We start from the raw sequence: 17433 nt of genomic DNA on the forward strand, positions 1-17433 counted from the left end.
AGAATCTCATGCACTATATATTTCTGCCCGGAACCAATATGTCAAAACCTTTCAAGATCTAACAGCCCTCGTGACTTCTGGCATCTAGCCAAAAATATCTCCAATAACATTGCTTCTTCTTCTTTTCCTCCTTTATTTCAACCAGATGGCACCACTGCTATCACATCTATTTCTAAAGCTGAACTCTTCGCTCAAACCTTTGCTAAAAGCTCTACCTTGGACGATTCTGGGCTTGTTCCTGCTTCTCCTCCACCCTCTGACTACTTCATGCTACCAATCAAAATTTTTAGCAATGATGTTTTCCATGCCCTCGCTGGCCTAAACCCTCGGAAAGCTTATGGACTTAATGGGGTCCCTCCTATTGTTCTCCGAAACTGTTCCTCCGTCTTTGCATCTTACCTAGTCAAACTCTTTCAGCTCTGTCTGTCAACATCTACCTTTCCTTCTTGCTGGAAGTTTGCCTACATTCAGCCTGTTCCTAAATAAGCGTGACCGTTCTAATCCCTCAAACTACCGTCCTATTGTTTTAATTTCCTGCCTATCTAAAGTTTTTGAATCTATCCTCAACAGGAAGATTCTTAAACATCTATCACTTCGCAATCTTCTATCTGATCGCCAGTATGAGTTCCGTCAAGGCCGCTCTACTGGTGATCTTCTGGCTTTCCTTACCGAGTCTTGATCATCCTCTTTTGAAGATTTTGCTGAAACTTTTGCTCTTGCCTTGGATATATCAAAAGCTTTTGATAGAGTCTGGCACAAAGCTTTGATTTCCAAACTACCCTTTTATCCTTCTCTCTGTAACTTCATCTCAAGTTTCCTTTCTGACCGTTCTATTGCTGCTGTGGTAGACGGTCACTGTTCTTCTCCTAAATCTATTAACAGTGGTGTTCCTCAAGGTTCTGTCCTGTCACCCACTCTCTTATTATTATTCATTAATGATCTTGTAAACCAAACTTCTTGTCCTATCCACTCCTACGCTGATGATACCACCCTACACTTTTCCACGTCTTTTCATGGACGTCCAACCCTTCAGGAAGTAAACATTTCACGCAGGCAAGCCACAGAACACTTGACTTCTGATCTTTTTAAAATTTCTGATTGGGGCAGAGCAAACTTGGTATTGTTCAATGCCTCAAAAACTCAATTCCTCCATCTATCAACTCGACACAACCTTCCAGACAACTATCCCCTCTTCTTCAATGACACTCAACTGTCCCCTCTTCTACACTGAACGTCCTTGGTCTGTCCTTTACTTATAATATGAACTGGAAACTTCACATCTCATCTCTAGCTAAAATAGCTTCTATGAAGTTAGGTGTTCTAAGACGTCTCCACCAGTTTTTCTCACCCCCCAAGCTGCTAACTCTGTACAAGGGCCTTATCCGTCCATGTATGGAGTGTGATTCAAATGTCTGAGGGGGGTTCCACTCATACCGCTCTTCTAGACAGGGTGGAATCAAAAGCTTTTCGTCTCATCAACTCCTCTCCTCTGACTGACTGTCTTCAGCTTCTCTCTCATCGCCGCACTGTTGCATCTCTAGCTGTCTTCTACCGCTATTTTCATGCTAACTGCTCTTTTGATCTTGCTAACTGCATGCCTCCCCTCCTCCCGCGGCCTCGCTGCACAAGACTTTCTTCTTTCTCTCACCCCTATTCTGTCCACCTCTCTAACGCAAGAGTTAACCAGTATTCTCAATCATTCACCCCTTTCTCTGGTAAACTCTGGAACTCCCTGCCTGCTTCTGTATTTCCACCTTCCTATGACTTGAATTCCTTCAAGAGGGAGGTTTCAAGACCCTTATCCTTCAATTTTTAACTACCGCTTTGGACCCTTTTATGGGACTGGCATTTCAGTGGGCATTTTTTGTATTGGAATTTTATTGCCCTTGGTCACTGTCCCCCCTACATGAAAGAAAAAAAAAAATATATATATATATATATATATATATATATATATATATATATATATATATATATATATATATATATATATATATATATATATATATATATATATATATATATATATATATATATATATATATAATTAGAGCTGGCCCACGAAAAGTACTTCTGCCTTCCATCACTAGAATCTCAGGCGCTTTACATTCCTCCCCGGAACCATGCCAAGTCTGTTCTCCAGCTAGTCAAAAACTTCTTCATTAATAGAAAGTGTCAAAATCTTTCAAGATCTAATCCTCCTCGTGACTTCTGGCACCTAGCCAAAAACATTTCCAGTAACTTTGTTTCTTCTTCTTTCCGTCCTTTTTTTCAACCAGAGGGCAACTCTGCTATCACATCTATCTCTAAAGCTGAACTCTTTGCTCAAACCTTTGCTTGGTATACTCAGTGCCTCAAAAACTCAATTCTTCCCTCTATCACCTCGACACAACCTTCCACACAACTATCCTCTCTTCTTCAACGACACTCAACTGTCCCCCTCTTCTACAGTGAACATCCTTGGTCTGTCCTTTTCATATAATCTAAACTAGAAACTTCATATCTCATCTCTAGCTAAAACAGCTTCTATGAAGTCAGGTGTGCTGAGACGTCTCCGCCAGTTTTTCTCAACCTCCCCTAGCTTCAAACTCTATACAAGGGCCTTATCCGTCCATGTATAGAGTATGCTTCACATGTTTGGAGGAGTTCTACTCATACCGTTCTTTTAGACAGGGTGGAATCAAAAGCTTTTCGTCTCATCAACTCCTCTCCTCTAACTGACTGTATTCAGCTCCTTTCTCATCACCGCAATGTTGCATCTCTTGCTATCTTCTACCGCTATTTTCATGCTAACTGCTTTTCTGATCTTATTAACTGCATGTCTTCCCTCCTCCCGCGTCCTCGCTGCACAAGACTATTCTTTCTCTCACCCTTATTCAGTCCACCTCTCTAATGTAAGAGTTAACCAGTATTCTAAATCATTCATCCCTTTCTCTGGTAAACTCTGGAACTCCCTGCCTGCTTCTGTATTTCCACCCTCCTACGACTTGAATTCTTTCAAGAGGGAGGTTTCAAGACACTTATCCTTCAAATTTTGACTACCGCTTTGGACCCTGTTCGGGGACCAGCATCTCTGTTTTTTTTGTTTTTGTTTTTTGAGGGGGGATTTTTGTTGCCCTTACCCGGTGTTCCTCCTACATAATAAATAAATAAATAAAACAAAATAAAGTAAAAAATATGGAGAATTATCTTTTTTTTTTAGTGAAGAGAGTTTCCATCGTAATATCAAATTTCTCAAGTATATAAATCACAAATTATGGTGAAAAGTTGCCATTGCTTCAATTAACCCTTTCTGAGCTACATTTTTTTCTGATAATCCATTAGCAATTATCGGACACATATTTTTGTACTAAAGTACCTATGTTATTTACTTTCGTAGCCTAGAAAATCGAAAAATAATCTCTTATTTTCTCTTTCCATACAAACTATAATTTTTACACAGTTCTGAATGTCACCAAAATATGACTAACCTTATTCTCTTACTAATCTTGTATTATTCTCTTATAGCCTTATCTCATTCTCTCATTAACTTTATTTCATTCTCTTATTAACCATATCTTGTTTTCTTATTAACCTCTTATTGTCTTATTCATCACACACATTAGTCATGAAATTATACTGTAAATATTGGAAAAATTATCATTTTAATTTCACATAATCTTTCCTCTATTTTTCATAGATGAATCATAAAGATTATAAATAGAAAAAATAGAAAAAAAAACATGATATAGAAAATTATCATTGCTTTAGGTAAAGATAATGTTTATGTAAACATTCTTTATTCCCGGACAAATAAAGTATAAATGATAGACATTATAGGAAAACTTTATCGCTTTAGTTGAGAGAGTTTTCAGATCTTCTCTTTGTGGTTCTCTTTGTGGCGTAGCAATAAGGCTCAACATTGTACACACGACCTGGTGTTGATAGCGAACTTAATTATGTTTGTCCTGCGTCATGTTATCATTAAGTCCTCGATCACCAACTGACCTTGGCTGTTATCGCCTCATGAACGAAGAAGAGCCGATTAGCTTCACCTGCGTACTAGATCAGGCGATGACATGCAGACCACTCCACTCCCGCGAACGATGCGAAGCGAAATGACAGTGATGAGAAATTAAGAGAAATGGATCACGTAAAGATCATCCATTCCGTTTACTTTCTGGAGAGAGTAAGGATAGGTATCATGTCAAATTAAGGTTAAATAAGTTACATTAAAATAAATAACCCTAACCTGATGTGACACAGCCTTTCCGAAAAAAAAAAAATGTTTTATTTTTGTGATTCAAATAAGCTAGTAACAATATGATATGCTCATGTTATGTCATATACTATGGTTCCTCACACCCCACAACAGAAAAATGTCGTAAGAAACTGAATCACTACAGAAACGAGTAACTTTTTTTTTCTCTACTTCATTTAAAAAATATATATATATATATATATATATATATATATATATATATATATATATATATATATATATATATATATATATATATATATATATATATATATATATATATACATATAAAACAGCGATAACACATCTGGAGAAGCACCGTGAACTGACCGTCAACGGCAAGATGTGTTATCGCTGTTATCGGGACCCTGAGCTCCACTGAGGCGAGGCGAGCCAGTAAGCAGCCACTCGCTAGTACGCCTCCATTCCTTCATCCAGCCAGTGACCGTTCATTCTGAGCAGGTAATATGTCTTTCAACTTTTATGAGTCTCTGTTACCATCTCTTTCTATTGTTTGACTTTTCTACCACTATGAACATTGTTCTTTTCTTTTTTTTTTCTTGATTATACGATGCATTTACTTTTGTGGAAGTTACTATATGCTACGTACTATCTTTATGCTGCATGATAATTCTATTATAAATATTTTCCCCTATTGCATCATGTTTCCACCACTACGGGCATTACTATTTACTCCTTTCCATAACTCCATAACATCACCACAGTATCATCACCACGCATGTCATCACCCAACACAATCATCGTTACTACGCAAGCGAAGCACCTCAAAAATATTGCGTTTTTCATTTGAAGTGACGAAGCTGAAAAAAAAAGAATATATATATATATATATATATATATATATATATATATATATATATATATATATATATATATATATATATATATATATATATATATATATATATATATATACATACGCCATCTTGGGACGAAACCAGAGAGGAGAGAGAGGAGATGGTCTGGCAGAAGAGATGAGGAGCACGTAGGGAGGAGGATGGTAGAGGTGCACCCACCTGGCAAGGAGAACTAGAGGAAGATCCAAGACAATATTTATGGATATACTAAAAGAAAACATGTCATTATTGGGAGTAACAGAAGACGCGGAAGTGAGTGAGGTGAAATCGGGTGATCCGCTGTGGCGATCCCCAAACGGGGCCAACCAGATAAACATCGTATACTTCATTGTTGAATATGTCACACTTGCCCCCAAGGAATATAAACACAGAGTCTTTGCTTATATATTCCTTGCTTGCCTTCGATTATTATCCAAAACACTGTTCCAAACGTCTTACGAACATGGCAGAAGCATGTTTCTGAACGTGCTCAAAACATGTTCGAAGCAATGTTTGTTGAAATTGTTCGGGGCAAGCAATTAAATATGTTTGATGCTGACATACATACAGTTCACATAGTCACATAGGCCTCATAACATGTACTTGATTGATAAAACTGAGGGAGTGCAGCGCCGAGCTACCAAGCAATTACCAGAAATGAAAGGTTTGTCCTACCCTGAAAGGCTGCAGGCCCTTAACTTACCATCTCTGCGATACAGGGCTCTACGGGCTGATATGATAGAACTTTATAAAATGTTACATGGCCACTACAACAACAATCTATGTAATATAGTCCAACTATGGAGCGAAACCAGCAGCCGCACAGGACCAAGGGGACATAGCTTAAAACTATATCCAAAACCCTCAAGATCTACCATGAGGAAAGAGTCATTTACACTTCGCTCTGTTAAAGTATGGAATACACTGTCAGAAGAGGTTGTCTCAAGTTCATCATTAAACATTTTCAAAAACCGGCTAGATAAATACTGGGCAGGATTAGAGATAAAGTATTCTAATTACCGAGCAGACATTTTAAGCATAGTGGAGCATAATGCACGTGAACCCTCCAACACTGTCCGCGCCACAGCCACCAACCACAGAGTGCAGCCTATTATATATAACGAAGAGTCCAGCATAGAGGAAATTAATTCCTGGACTGGAGATCATCTATAAGTATAAGTATGTCCGTAACAAGTGGGCAGAGTTTTTGCTTTCTCCACAGCATCGCCACTGTCTACAACTCTACATCAAAGAAGGCGAATCCCTAGCTTCCTCATTCACATGGTCGTAATGTTATTCCATGCGTCTATCTTGAGCTTATCAGGTCAGTACGGTTCCAGAGCACAGTGTGACGTTGATGCCTGTCTGTTACGCGTAACACTTGGTCTCTAGTCCATTCCATACCACTACGTCAACTACGACGCCTATCTCTGATACTTAATATATAATTGTTCAGCTTCACGTGTGGGCGATGCAGGAAAGTTCCACGCCACACCGCGCACTTCCCGAGCCATTCCACCAACATAAACGGGACAATGGTGTTTCATACATGTAACTGAGCGTGTTCACGACTCTTTTTGAACATTTATTTAGGTAACTGTTTTAGGGCAAGTGTGGCCGCGCCTTTGTTTATTTGTCGCCGCAGCTTTATACATGTGTCCCAATTAAAACTCCATTTATAGAATAAGTTAAGAGATTACACGAGGCAGTTGTATTATGTTAAATTAGATTAAAGAATACTGTGTGTGTGTGTGTGTGTGTGTGTGTGTGTGTGTGTGTGTGTGTGTGTTTATACACACACCTTTATACCTTTATACAACCAATGCTTTCTTTTATCATTCTATCCATTACTTTCGTAACCCTCACCATCCTCATAATCAGCATGTCTTTATCATTATTATCATTATTATTATTATTATTATTATTATTATTATTATTATTATTATTGTTGTTGTTGTTGTTGTTGTTGTTGTTGTTGTTGTTGTTGTTGTTGTTGTTGTTGTTATTATTATTATTATCATCATCATCATCATCATCATCATCATCATCATCATCATCATTAATTTATTCCTATTTTCGTCGTGCCTTCATGTACCTATTTACCCATTTTCCTGCCCAATCGTTGCGGACAAAACCTCCCACAATCATCCTGCCCACCAACACGAGTACCCATGTTTCCTCTCACTTCCCTTCCTTTAACCCCTCTTCCCTTCTTTTTCCATCTTTCCCTTTTCGTTTTCTTTCTTTCACTGTAATTCAGATATCACCAAAGATGGACGCCAAACACTAACCCGTGTCTCCTACCTCGCCACCCTGACAGGCAGCACAACGATGCCTCTTGCTAGTCTCGGCCGGGCGTTCCTGACGCTGTTGCTGCTGTTAGTGGCTGCTGTCCCTGTCCGCCTCACCCAAGAGCACGCCCCTGAGGCGGCCCATGTCGTCCCTGAGGAGGAGCTAAGTGAAGGTCAGTAAAGTCTCTGTCTTCCCGTATTTTTTTCTCATAGTACCAAGGAAATTTCAGGAGGTTCTGACTACAATCTCCAGTAGAAACAGCTATGAATTCATGGACTCTTATTTCATAAAACTGCATGCATTGATATTCTTTATTAGTTGCAAAAATTAGTAAATGAAATTTCTTTTGAATAAGAGAATTACAAAAATGTTCTATTCATCAGAAAATAATTTTATTATTATTATTATTATTATTATTATTATGATTATTATTATTATTATTATTATTATTATTATTATTATTATTATTATTATTATTATTATTATTATTATTATTACTATTATTATTATTATTATTATTATTATTATTATTATTATTATTATTATTATTATTATTATCATTATTATCATTATTATCATCATCATTAATATCATCATTAACGGTGCAAAATCACTAACATCACTATCTTTGAATACCATTACAAGACCAAAATATAAATTGAGATACATTCGTGCTAATTCACTTTTTTTTTTTTTCATGGCAGGTAGCCTGTATTCTTAAATGCTCTCTCTCTCTCTCTCTCTCTCTCTCTCTCTCTCTCTCTCTCTCTCTCTCTCTCTCTCTCTCTCTCTCTCTCTCTCTCTCTCTCAGATTTTATTTTATTTAGAATTTTATTTTTGTTTTATTTATCTAATTACGTTTGCCATAATTATCAGTAGTGCAGAATCCTTGGCCCGTACTTTGAAACAATTGGACTCTCATTATAAAAGAAAAAATAAAAACAGAAACATTACACAAATTTTTATGGATGTTTCTTCCTGTTCATGGTGTCGAATCCTTGTTAAACTATCATTAGTATCATGGAAACACTGCAGTACATTCCACTTGAGCCTGTTGAAAGCAATGGAGATGAGCACACACCAGAAGGCTTCAGCGCCTTCTGTTACACATCACTAAAATCATGAAAATAACTTTGAAGACCCCTAACAACTTCCAAAAGAGACTATCACTTGAAATTTAAATAAAACCCTAAACAACTTCCATAAGAGATTATCATAAGAAGTAGAAAAAAAAAAACAACATCTTCCGTAAGAGATCATCATTATAAGTTGAAACAAGACCCTAACAGCTTCCATAAGAGACCATCACAAAAAGTTGAGAAAAGACGCCCAACAACTTCCATGAGAGATAATCACAAGAAGTCGAGATAAGACAAAAAAATGTTTGAGAATGTGAACCTACTGAGTACATGATTTCAGAGGCCAAGATCCAGATTGGTACGCAAAAAGTGATGCAGGCAGTAGGCAAGTTACTGGGGGACTACAACAGCGGGCCACTGTCGGGTTTGCCTACCATCAACATCAACAGTGACAAAATAAGGTAAGGACAAAACTGATTGATAAAAAAAAAAAAAATTATATATATATATATATATATATATATATATATATATATATATATATATATATATATATATATATATATATATATATATATATATATATATATATATATATATATATATATATATATATATATATATATATATATATATATATATATATATATATATATATGCACACACACATACAAATAGATGAATAATAGCACCTAAAAATTAAGACAGAAAGGATGACAAATATGCAAATGAGATGGATGAAATGGAATCATGGTCACTCAGAAAATAAATGGATAAATAAATAAATAAATAAAAGAGTTAAGAAAAGTCCGGGTTAATTTAGTTCCACGTGTTTTCCATTCATCTCTTGACACGGTAGCCACAGTGTGTGCAGGTATGGTAAACAGGGGTGCCGCACGAACCAACCCCTCTCTTATTCTATCAGCGGGGAGAGTAAAGAAGTAAATTGCTGCTTATAAATCCTGCATTAGAAACATGGTCGCTACAGGAGCAGCAATGAAAGCGAATAGCACTTACGCCCCAGAACACACTGAACAGTTTAGATATTGCAGTGTGTCTAGTGATGATTTTGATATTGACTGTATTAAAATGCTATGTAATACTATAATAATGATAATGATAATAATAATAATAATAATAATAATAATAATAATAATAATAATAATAATAATAATAATAATATTATTATTATTATTATTATTATTATTATTATTATTATTATTATTATTATTATCATTATTAATACTGCTACTGCTACTACTACCTACAGTATTACTATACTCTGTTCACGAACGCTAACTACACAAGCCCCTCCTCCTGAGTGGAGCACGTCAGGGTGATCAATGCTCTTTTGGCCTGATACTGGTTAGCCATATTTAGTGCAAAGCGTGTATTTTACAGTGCTTCATTTCCTTACCAACACACAAACTATTTGCTTTGAGTAGATGAAAACCATCTGTCACCGTCTTCACTAAATGTCTCACTACTTGAACACAAAAGCAAGTCAGGCACGAAGACACGAATGGGTTTGTAAATTTCTGGGCGGCCGAGAGAATGACATTAGTCATTCTAGAGGTGCTTAGGTATACCGGGACTGCAAACATCCAACCCCTGACCTGAGACATAGGAAAGAGAGCGGCCTGACCAGCGTCAATGCCTAGTAGAACGATAAACTCGAGCCGGCCACAGGCCTGTGGCCGTTATCCGTTAATTGTAATGTTTTCTTTCTGCTTTGAAAATATTTCTTGAGAATGTTTCCATTGCGACAATGAATGGCAGCGTCACTGAGTGGCTCACACCCCTAACCTGATACACAGGAAGAGGAGCGGCCTCGGCCGGCGTTAATGGGCCTAAACGACCATAAACCGCTGCCGACAAAGGGTCTGGCTTACTCTGAGGTGATAGGGTGAGTCACTGATGATGACAAGTGAAACACACCTTGTATTGTTGCCAAGGCAGCTTGATTAGCATTTATTCTTCCTGCTATACCACGGCTTTCTTTATAATTATAAATAAGAAAATAACCTGCAACAATTGGGTGGTTGTAATGTCTCAAGAAAGTGTCTGCGTGCTTTTTTTTTTTTTTCTTTTTTTATGTAGGAGGACACCGGCCAAGGGCAACAAATACAATAAGATAAAAAAAAGGCCCACTGAGATGCCGGTCCTCGAATAGGGTCCAAAACTGTAGTCAAAAGTTGAAGGATAAAAAGTGTCTAGAAACCTCCATCTTGAAGGAATTCAAGTCATGGGAAAGTGGAAATGCAGAAGCAGGCAGGGAGTTCCAGAGTTTACCAGAGAAAGGGGTGAATGATTGAGAATACTGGTTAACTCTTGCATTAGAGAGGTGGACAGAATAGGACTGAGAGAAGGAAATTCCTGTACAGCGAGGCCGCGGGAGGAGAGGAAGCAAGCAGTTAGCAAGATCAGAACAGCAGTTAGCACGAAAATAGTGGTAGAAGATAGCTAGAGATGCAACATTACGGCGATGACATAGAGGCTGAAGACACTCAGTTAGAGGAAAGGAGGAAAGGAGTTGATGAGACGAAAAGCTTTTGATTCCACCCTGTCTAAAAGAGCGGTATAAGTGAAACCCCCCAGACATGTGAAGCATACTCCATACATGAACGGATAAGACCCTTGTACAGAGTTAGCAGCTGATGGGGTGAGAAAAACTGGCGGAGACGTCTCAGAACACCCAACTTCATAGAAGCTGTTTTAGCTAGAGATGAGATGTGAAGTTTCCAGTTTAGATTATAAATAAAGATGTTCAGTGTAGAAGAGGGGGACAATTGAGTGTCGTTGAAGAAATGGAGATACTCGTAGTTGTCTAGAGAGTTGTGTCGAGCTGATAGATGGAGGAATTGAGTTTTTGAGGCACTTAACGGTACTAAGTTTGCTCTCAGAGAGATCAGAAGTCAGGCGTTCTGTGGCTTCCCTATGTGAATTGTTTACTACCTGAAGGGTTGGGCCTCTAGGAAAAGACGTGGAAAAGTGCAGGGTGGTATCATCAGAGTAGGAGTGGATAGGACAAAAAGTTTGGTTTAGAAGATGAATCATGAATAATAGGAAGAGCGTGGGTGCTAGGACAGAACCCTGAAGAACACTACTGTTAATAGATTTAGGAGAAAACAATGACTGTCTACCATAGTAGCAATAGAACGGTCAGAAAAAAAAAAAAAACTGTTACAGAGAGAAGGATAGAAGCCATAGGAGTGGTAGTTTAGAAATCAAAACTCTGTGCTAGACTCTAAAAAGATTTTGATATGTCTAAGGCAACAGCAAAAGTTTCACCAAAATCTCTAAAAAAAAGATGAACAAGACTCCGTAAGGAAAACCAGATCACCAGTAGAGTGGCTTTGATTGAACCTATACTGACGGTCAAATGAAGGCTCAAGTACCTTTTATGGGCCACCTCTCTATCATGTATAGCACGAGAACAGGCTATGTTAAATCAATGTTTGGAAGGTTTAGGTCGAGAAAAGTGAGGAATATACGCCTCCATGCCAGGCACTAACACTTCTGCTATGCACTCAGCACACAGAGACGGGTCTCTGACACGGAAGCTGTAGTCACTCCATGGAAAATCAGCAATATACCTCCTCAGGTCCTCCCAACTAGCAGGGGCAAATGCTAGAGGGATCCTGAGGAGGGATTGGAGAGATAGGACAAGATACAGATATGAGATTGTGATCGGAGGAGCCGAACGGAGAAGAGAGAGTGACAGCATAAGCAGCATTAGAGGTGTTGGGCATTAGCTATGTTGGGCCACCAACATATCTCCAAGATGGTCAAGAATACTAGCAAAGTGTTGCACCAATTGCTCTAGGTCGTGGAGGATAGCAAAGTTGAAGGCTAGTTCACTAGGATGGTGAGTGAAGAGAGGAAAGCCAAAGCTGATGGTAAACATTGAAGTCTCCAAGAATGGAGATTTCCACAAAAGGAAAGAGAGTCAGAATGTGTTCGACTTTGGAAGTTAAGTAGTCAAAGAATTTCTTGTAGTCAGAGGAGTTAGGTGAGAGGTATACAGCACAGAAAAATTTAGTTTGAGAGTGACTCTCAAACTAGCCAGATGGTAGCCAGATGGTGGAAAACTCGGAAGATTAAAGAGCGTGGGCACGAAAGCAGGTTAAGTCATTGTGCACATAGACGCAACATCCAGCTTTGGATTGAAAATGAGGATAGAAAAAGTAGGAGGGAACAGAAAAGGGCTACTGTCAGTTGCCTCAAACACCTTTGTTTCAGTGAGGAAAAGATGAGGTTTAGTAGAGGAGAGGTGGTGTTCTACAGATTGAAAATTAGATCTAAGACCACAAATGTCGCAGAAGTTAATGGAAAAAAAGTTGAGGGGGGGTGTCAAGACACTTAGGATCGATAACAGAAGACCAGTCCGACCTGGGGTCATTTGTGGTGCCCTCCACAGATGAGGACTCCGAGGTTCGTGTAGGAGTCGCCATGATAATTTTGAATTTTGAGTGAAGAGTGTGTGTGTAATTAGGTGCTTGTAGTTTTGTGTGAAGGAAGAGAGTTGTCTTTAGAGGGTAGGTTGTGACTGCCCCCTTGTGTTGTGAGACACGAAGGGTAACGTTCAGTGAGGTCACAGCTGGGTTTAATAATAGGTTCATACCATCCCCCAATCAAGTGCTTTAGATCTCAATGGGACTGATTATCGTTTCGGCAGGTACTTACTGCCTTCTCCTAGTGTGTGTAAGTGTGTGTGTGTGTGTGTGTGTGTGTGTGTGTGTGTGTGTGTGTGTGTGTTTTATGTAGGAAGGACACGGGCCAAGGGCAACAAAAATCTAATTAAAAAAATGCCCACTGAAATGCCAGTCCCATAAAAGGGTCAAAGCAGTGGTCAAAAATTGATGAATAAGTGTCTTGAAACCTCCCTCTTGAAGGAATTCAAGTCATAGGAAGGTGGAAATACAGAAGCAGGCAGGGAGTTCCAGAGTTTACCAGAGAAAGGGATGAATGATTGAGAATACTGGTTAACTCTTGCGTTAGAGAGGTGGACAGAATAGGGGTGAGAGAAAGAAGAAAGTCTTGTGCAGCGAGGCCGTGGGAGGAGGGGAGGCATGCAGTTAGCAAGATCAGAAGAGCAGTTAGCATGAAAATAGCGGTAGAAGACAGCTAGATATGCAACATTGCGGCGGTGAGAGACAGACTGAAGACAGCCAGTTAGAGGAGAGGAGTTGATGAGACGAAAAGCTTTTGATTCCACCCTGTCTAGAAGAGCAGTATGAGTGGAACCCCCCCAGACATGTGAAGCATATTCCATACATGGACGGATAAAGCCCTTGTACAGAGTTAGCAGCTGGAGGGGTGAGAAAAACTGGCGGAGACGTCTCAGAACGCCTAACTTCATAGAAGCTGTTTTAGCTAGAGATGAGATGTGAAGTTTCCAGTTCAGATTATAAGTAAAGGACAGACTGAGGATGTTCAGTGTAGAAGAGGGGGACAGTTGAGTGTCATTGAAGAAGAGGGGATAGTTGTCTGGAAGGTTGTGTCGAGTTGATAGATGGAGGAATTGAGTTTTTGAGGCATTGAAAAATACCAAGTTTGCTCTGCCCCAATCAGAAATTTTAGAAAGATCAGAAGTCAAGCGTTCTGTGGCTTCCCTGCGTGATATGTTTACCTCCTAAAGGGTTGGACGTCTATGAAAAGATGTGGAAAAGTGCAGGGTGGTATCATCAGCGTAGGAGTGGATAGGACAAGAAATTTGGTTTAGAAGATCATTAATGAATAATAAGAAGAGAGTGTGTGACAGGACAGAACCCTGAGGAACACCACTGTTAATAAATTTAGGAGAAGAACAGTGACCGTCTACCACAGAAGCAATAGAACGGTCAGAAAGGAAACTTGAGATGAAGTTACAGAGAGAAGGATAGAAACCGTAGGAGGGTAGTTTGGATATCAAAGCTTTGTGCCAGACTCTATCAAAAGCTTTTGATATGTCCAAGGCAACAGCAAAAGTTTCACCAAAATCTCTAAAAGAGGATGACCAAGACTCAGTAAGGAAAGCCAGAAGATCACAAGTAGAGCAGCCTTGACGGAACCCATACTGGCGATCAGATAGAAGGTTGTGAAGTGATAGATGTTTAAGAATCTTCCTGTTGAGGATAGATTCAAAAACTTTATATAGGCAGGAAATTAAAGCAAAAGGACGGTAGTTTTAGGGATTAGAACGGTCACTCTTTTTAGGAACAGGTTGAATGTAGGTAAACTTCCAGCAAGAAGGAAAGGTAGATGTTGACAGACAGAGCTGAAAGAGTTTGACTAGGCAAGGTGCAAGCACGGAGGCACAGTTTCGGAGAACAATAGGAGGCACCCCATTAGGTCCATAAGCCTTCCGAGGGTTTAGGCCAGCGAGGGCATGGAAAACATCATTGCGAAGAATTTTAATACGTGGCATGAAGTAATCAGAGGGTGGAGGAGAGGGAGGAACAAGCCCAGAATCGTCCAAGGTAAAGTTTTTAGCAAAGGTTTGAGCGAAGAGTTCAGCTTTAGAAATAGATGTGATAGCAGTGGTGCCATCTGGTTGAAATAGAGGAGGGAAAGAAGAAGAAGCAAAGTTATTGGAGATATTTTTGGCTCGATGCCAGAAATCACGAGGGGAGTTAGATCTTGAAAGGTTTTGACATTTTCTGTTAATGAAGGAATTTTTGGCTAGCTGGAGAACAGACTTGGCATGGTTCCGGGCAGAAATATAAAGTGCATGAGATTCTGGTGATGGAAGGCTTAAGTACCTTTTGTGAGCCACCTCTCTATCATGTATAGCACGAGAACAAGCTGTGTTAAACCAAGGTTTAGAAGGTTTAGGACGAGAAAAAGAGTGAGAAATGTACGCCTCCATGCCAGACACTATCACCTCTGTTATGCGCTCAGCACACAAAGACGGGTCTCTGACACGGAAGCAGTAGTCATTCCAAGGAAAATCAGCAAAATACCTCCTCAGGTCCCCCCAACTAACAGAGGCAAAACGCCAGAGGCACCTTCGCTTAGGGGGATCCTGAGGAGGGATTGGAGCGATAGGACAAGATAAAGATATGAGATTGTGATCGGAGGAGCCCAACGGAGAAGAAAGGGTGACAGCATAAGCAGAAGGATTAGAGATCAGGAAAAGGTCAAGAATGTTGGGCGTATCTCCAAGACGGTCAGGAATACGAGTAGGGTGTTGCACCAATTGCTCTAGGTCATGGAGGATAGCAAAGTTGTAGGCTAGTTCACCAGGATGGTCAGTGAAGGGAGAGGAAAGCCAAAGCTGGTGGTGAACATTGAAGTCTCCAAGAATGGAGATCTCTGCAAAAGGGAAGAGGGTCAGAATGTGCTCCACTTTGGAAGTTAAGTAGTCAAAGTGTGTGTGTATATATATATATATATATATATATATATATATATATATATATATATATATATATATATATATATATATATATATATATATATATATAAAGTTTAGACGTCTTCAGTTCTTCGCAAGTGCCTCAGAAACAGGGATTTTCCGACGCATTCCTTTCGCGCAGGTCTCCTGGGAGCTTCGGAACCTTACAACTACCCCGGGCCGCAAGATATCTAAGGACTTGCGAAAAATGTGGGCGGGCAGCTGGGCGGAGCGAAAGACACAGCCACTTGTGGGCAGCGATTCAAACATGTTAATTGAAAACAAACCGATGTGTTTGTATTGTTTTCAATAAAATCTCGAACATACAGAATTACCTGCATTCAGGTCAATCATGAGGTAAAACCATTATCAAAAGTGTTTAGCGTAAATTGTTTCAAATTAAGTCAATAGTAACATTGCTTACAATGAGCGTGGAGTAGTCAGACCTTCCAGTGGTGTGCGGCATTCTGGCAGGACAGGTAAAGGTGTCTGAATGGCCTTCCTGTCTTGGCCACGACTTCCAACAAATCACTGTGTTCAGGCACAGTGCCATAACGCGGTGTGAGGTCATGACTGATACTAACCAATTCACGCTAAAATACTCTGCAGAGTGGCTTCTATTTGCACAAGTGATGAAGTAGGACAGGTCTGAAGAAGCGATACACGTGATAGAACGTTCCCTTAACATGGCGGAATCTGAAGACCGGGGCAAGGGATCTCGCTCTTACCCCTGTGAATGACCTATGACCTGAACAGCTGCTAGAAGTGCTCCCTACATCACAATTTCCCCTTGCTCCATAATCGCTAATAATAGACCATATTTCGTTATGTTATTGCTACGAAGCTTCGTTTGCGCTCCGAGGCCCTTCCAAGCCTTTGGAAGCGAGCTGAAGTTAGGGCTTGGTTGGCACCATGGGCAGAGCCTGCTCAGTGCTCAAGTAGGAACGGTACGTTCTTTTCGCCTACAATAGCTACCTGTTTCTCTGCTGTCAACGTGTCTTTGGAAGCGCTGCAATGTGTCGACGCTTTGTGCCTGCCTATTGGGAGCCGCTGTGTTCGTACTGTGTACCACGGCGAAAAAATAAGACGGAGCCATTAGACAGTTCGGTGTTTATCTTGTGTCCCTGCCAGCCTATTGTCCTCTGTATACGTGTACTGTCCTGGCGCCAGGTAGGCGCTACAGGTGACCCGCGATGGCGCCAGGTAGAGCTACCGGTGACCCGCGAATCCTCAAAACACAGGACCCCCTGCTGTGTAGTGACCTACTGGCCCTTCCTGCTAGCAGCTAAGGGAGAGAGGTGATCGCAGCATTATAATACTTCCATTCTGTCTAGACAGACCAGGATAATAAATAGGATACCTAAGAGATGAACGCATCCAAAACGCGGAAATAGTGTGAAAATACCAGCAAAGAGACTTTTGACATTTCATTTCATAACTACCGTATGTACAGCACCATACAGCAAGTTTTCCTAGTCATATTTGGCTAACATCGGGCATAATTTTAACCCGGATTGTTTTGACCAGGCTATGGCATATTACTATATGCTTTTTCTTTAAATTTAACAACCATTAAACAGGAATAAG

At 39.7% G+C, this 17433-nt stretch overlaps 1 protein-coding gene across 1 annotated transcript in view; it reads left to right on the forward strand.

The window, feature by feature from the left end:
* The first annotated feature begins 4559 nt into the window (after positions 1–4559).
* LOC135101287 (uncharacterized) overlaps positions 4560–17433 on the forward strand; it is a 16655-nt gene continuing 3781 nt past the window's right edge. The window contains exons 1-3 of the mRNA XM_064004991.1: positions 4560–4702; positions 7418–7561; positions 8809–8929. Coding sequence (XP_063861061.1) covers positions 7429–7561; positions 8809–8929 — 254 coding nt within the window. The 5' untranslated portion in view covers positions 4560–4702; positions 7418–7428. The remainder of the gene's footprint in view (positions 4703–7417; positions 7562–8808; positions 8930–17433) is intronic.

This window comes from Scylla paramamosain, chromosome 6 (assembly GCF_035594125.1).
Source record: "Scylla paramamosain isolate STU-SP2022 chromosome 6, ASM3559412v1, whole genome shotgun sequence".
Classification (NCBI taxonomy): Eukaryota; Metazoa; Arthropoda; class Malacostraca; order Decapoda; family Portunidae; genus Scylla; species Scylla paramamosain.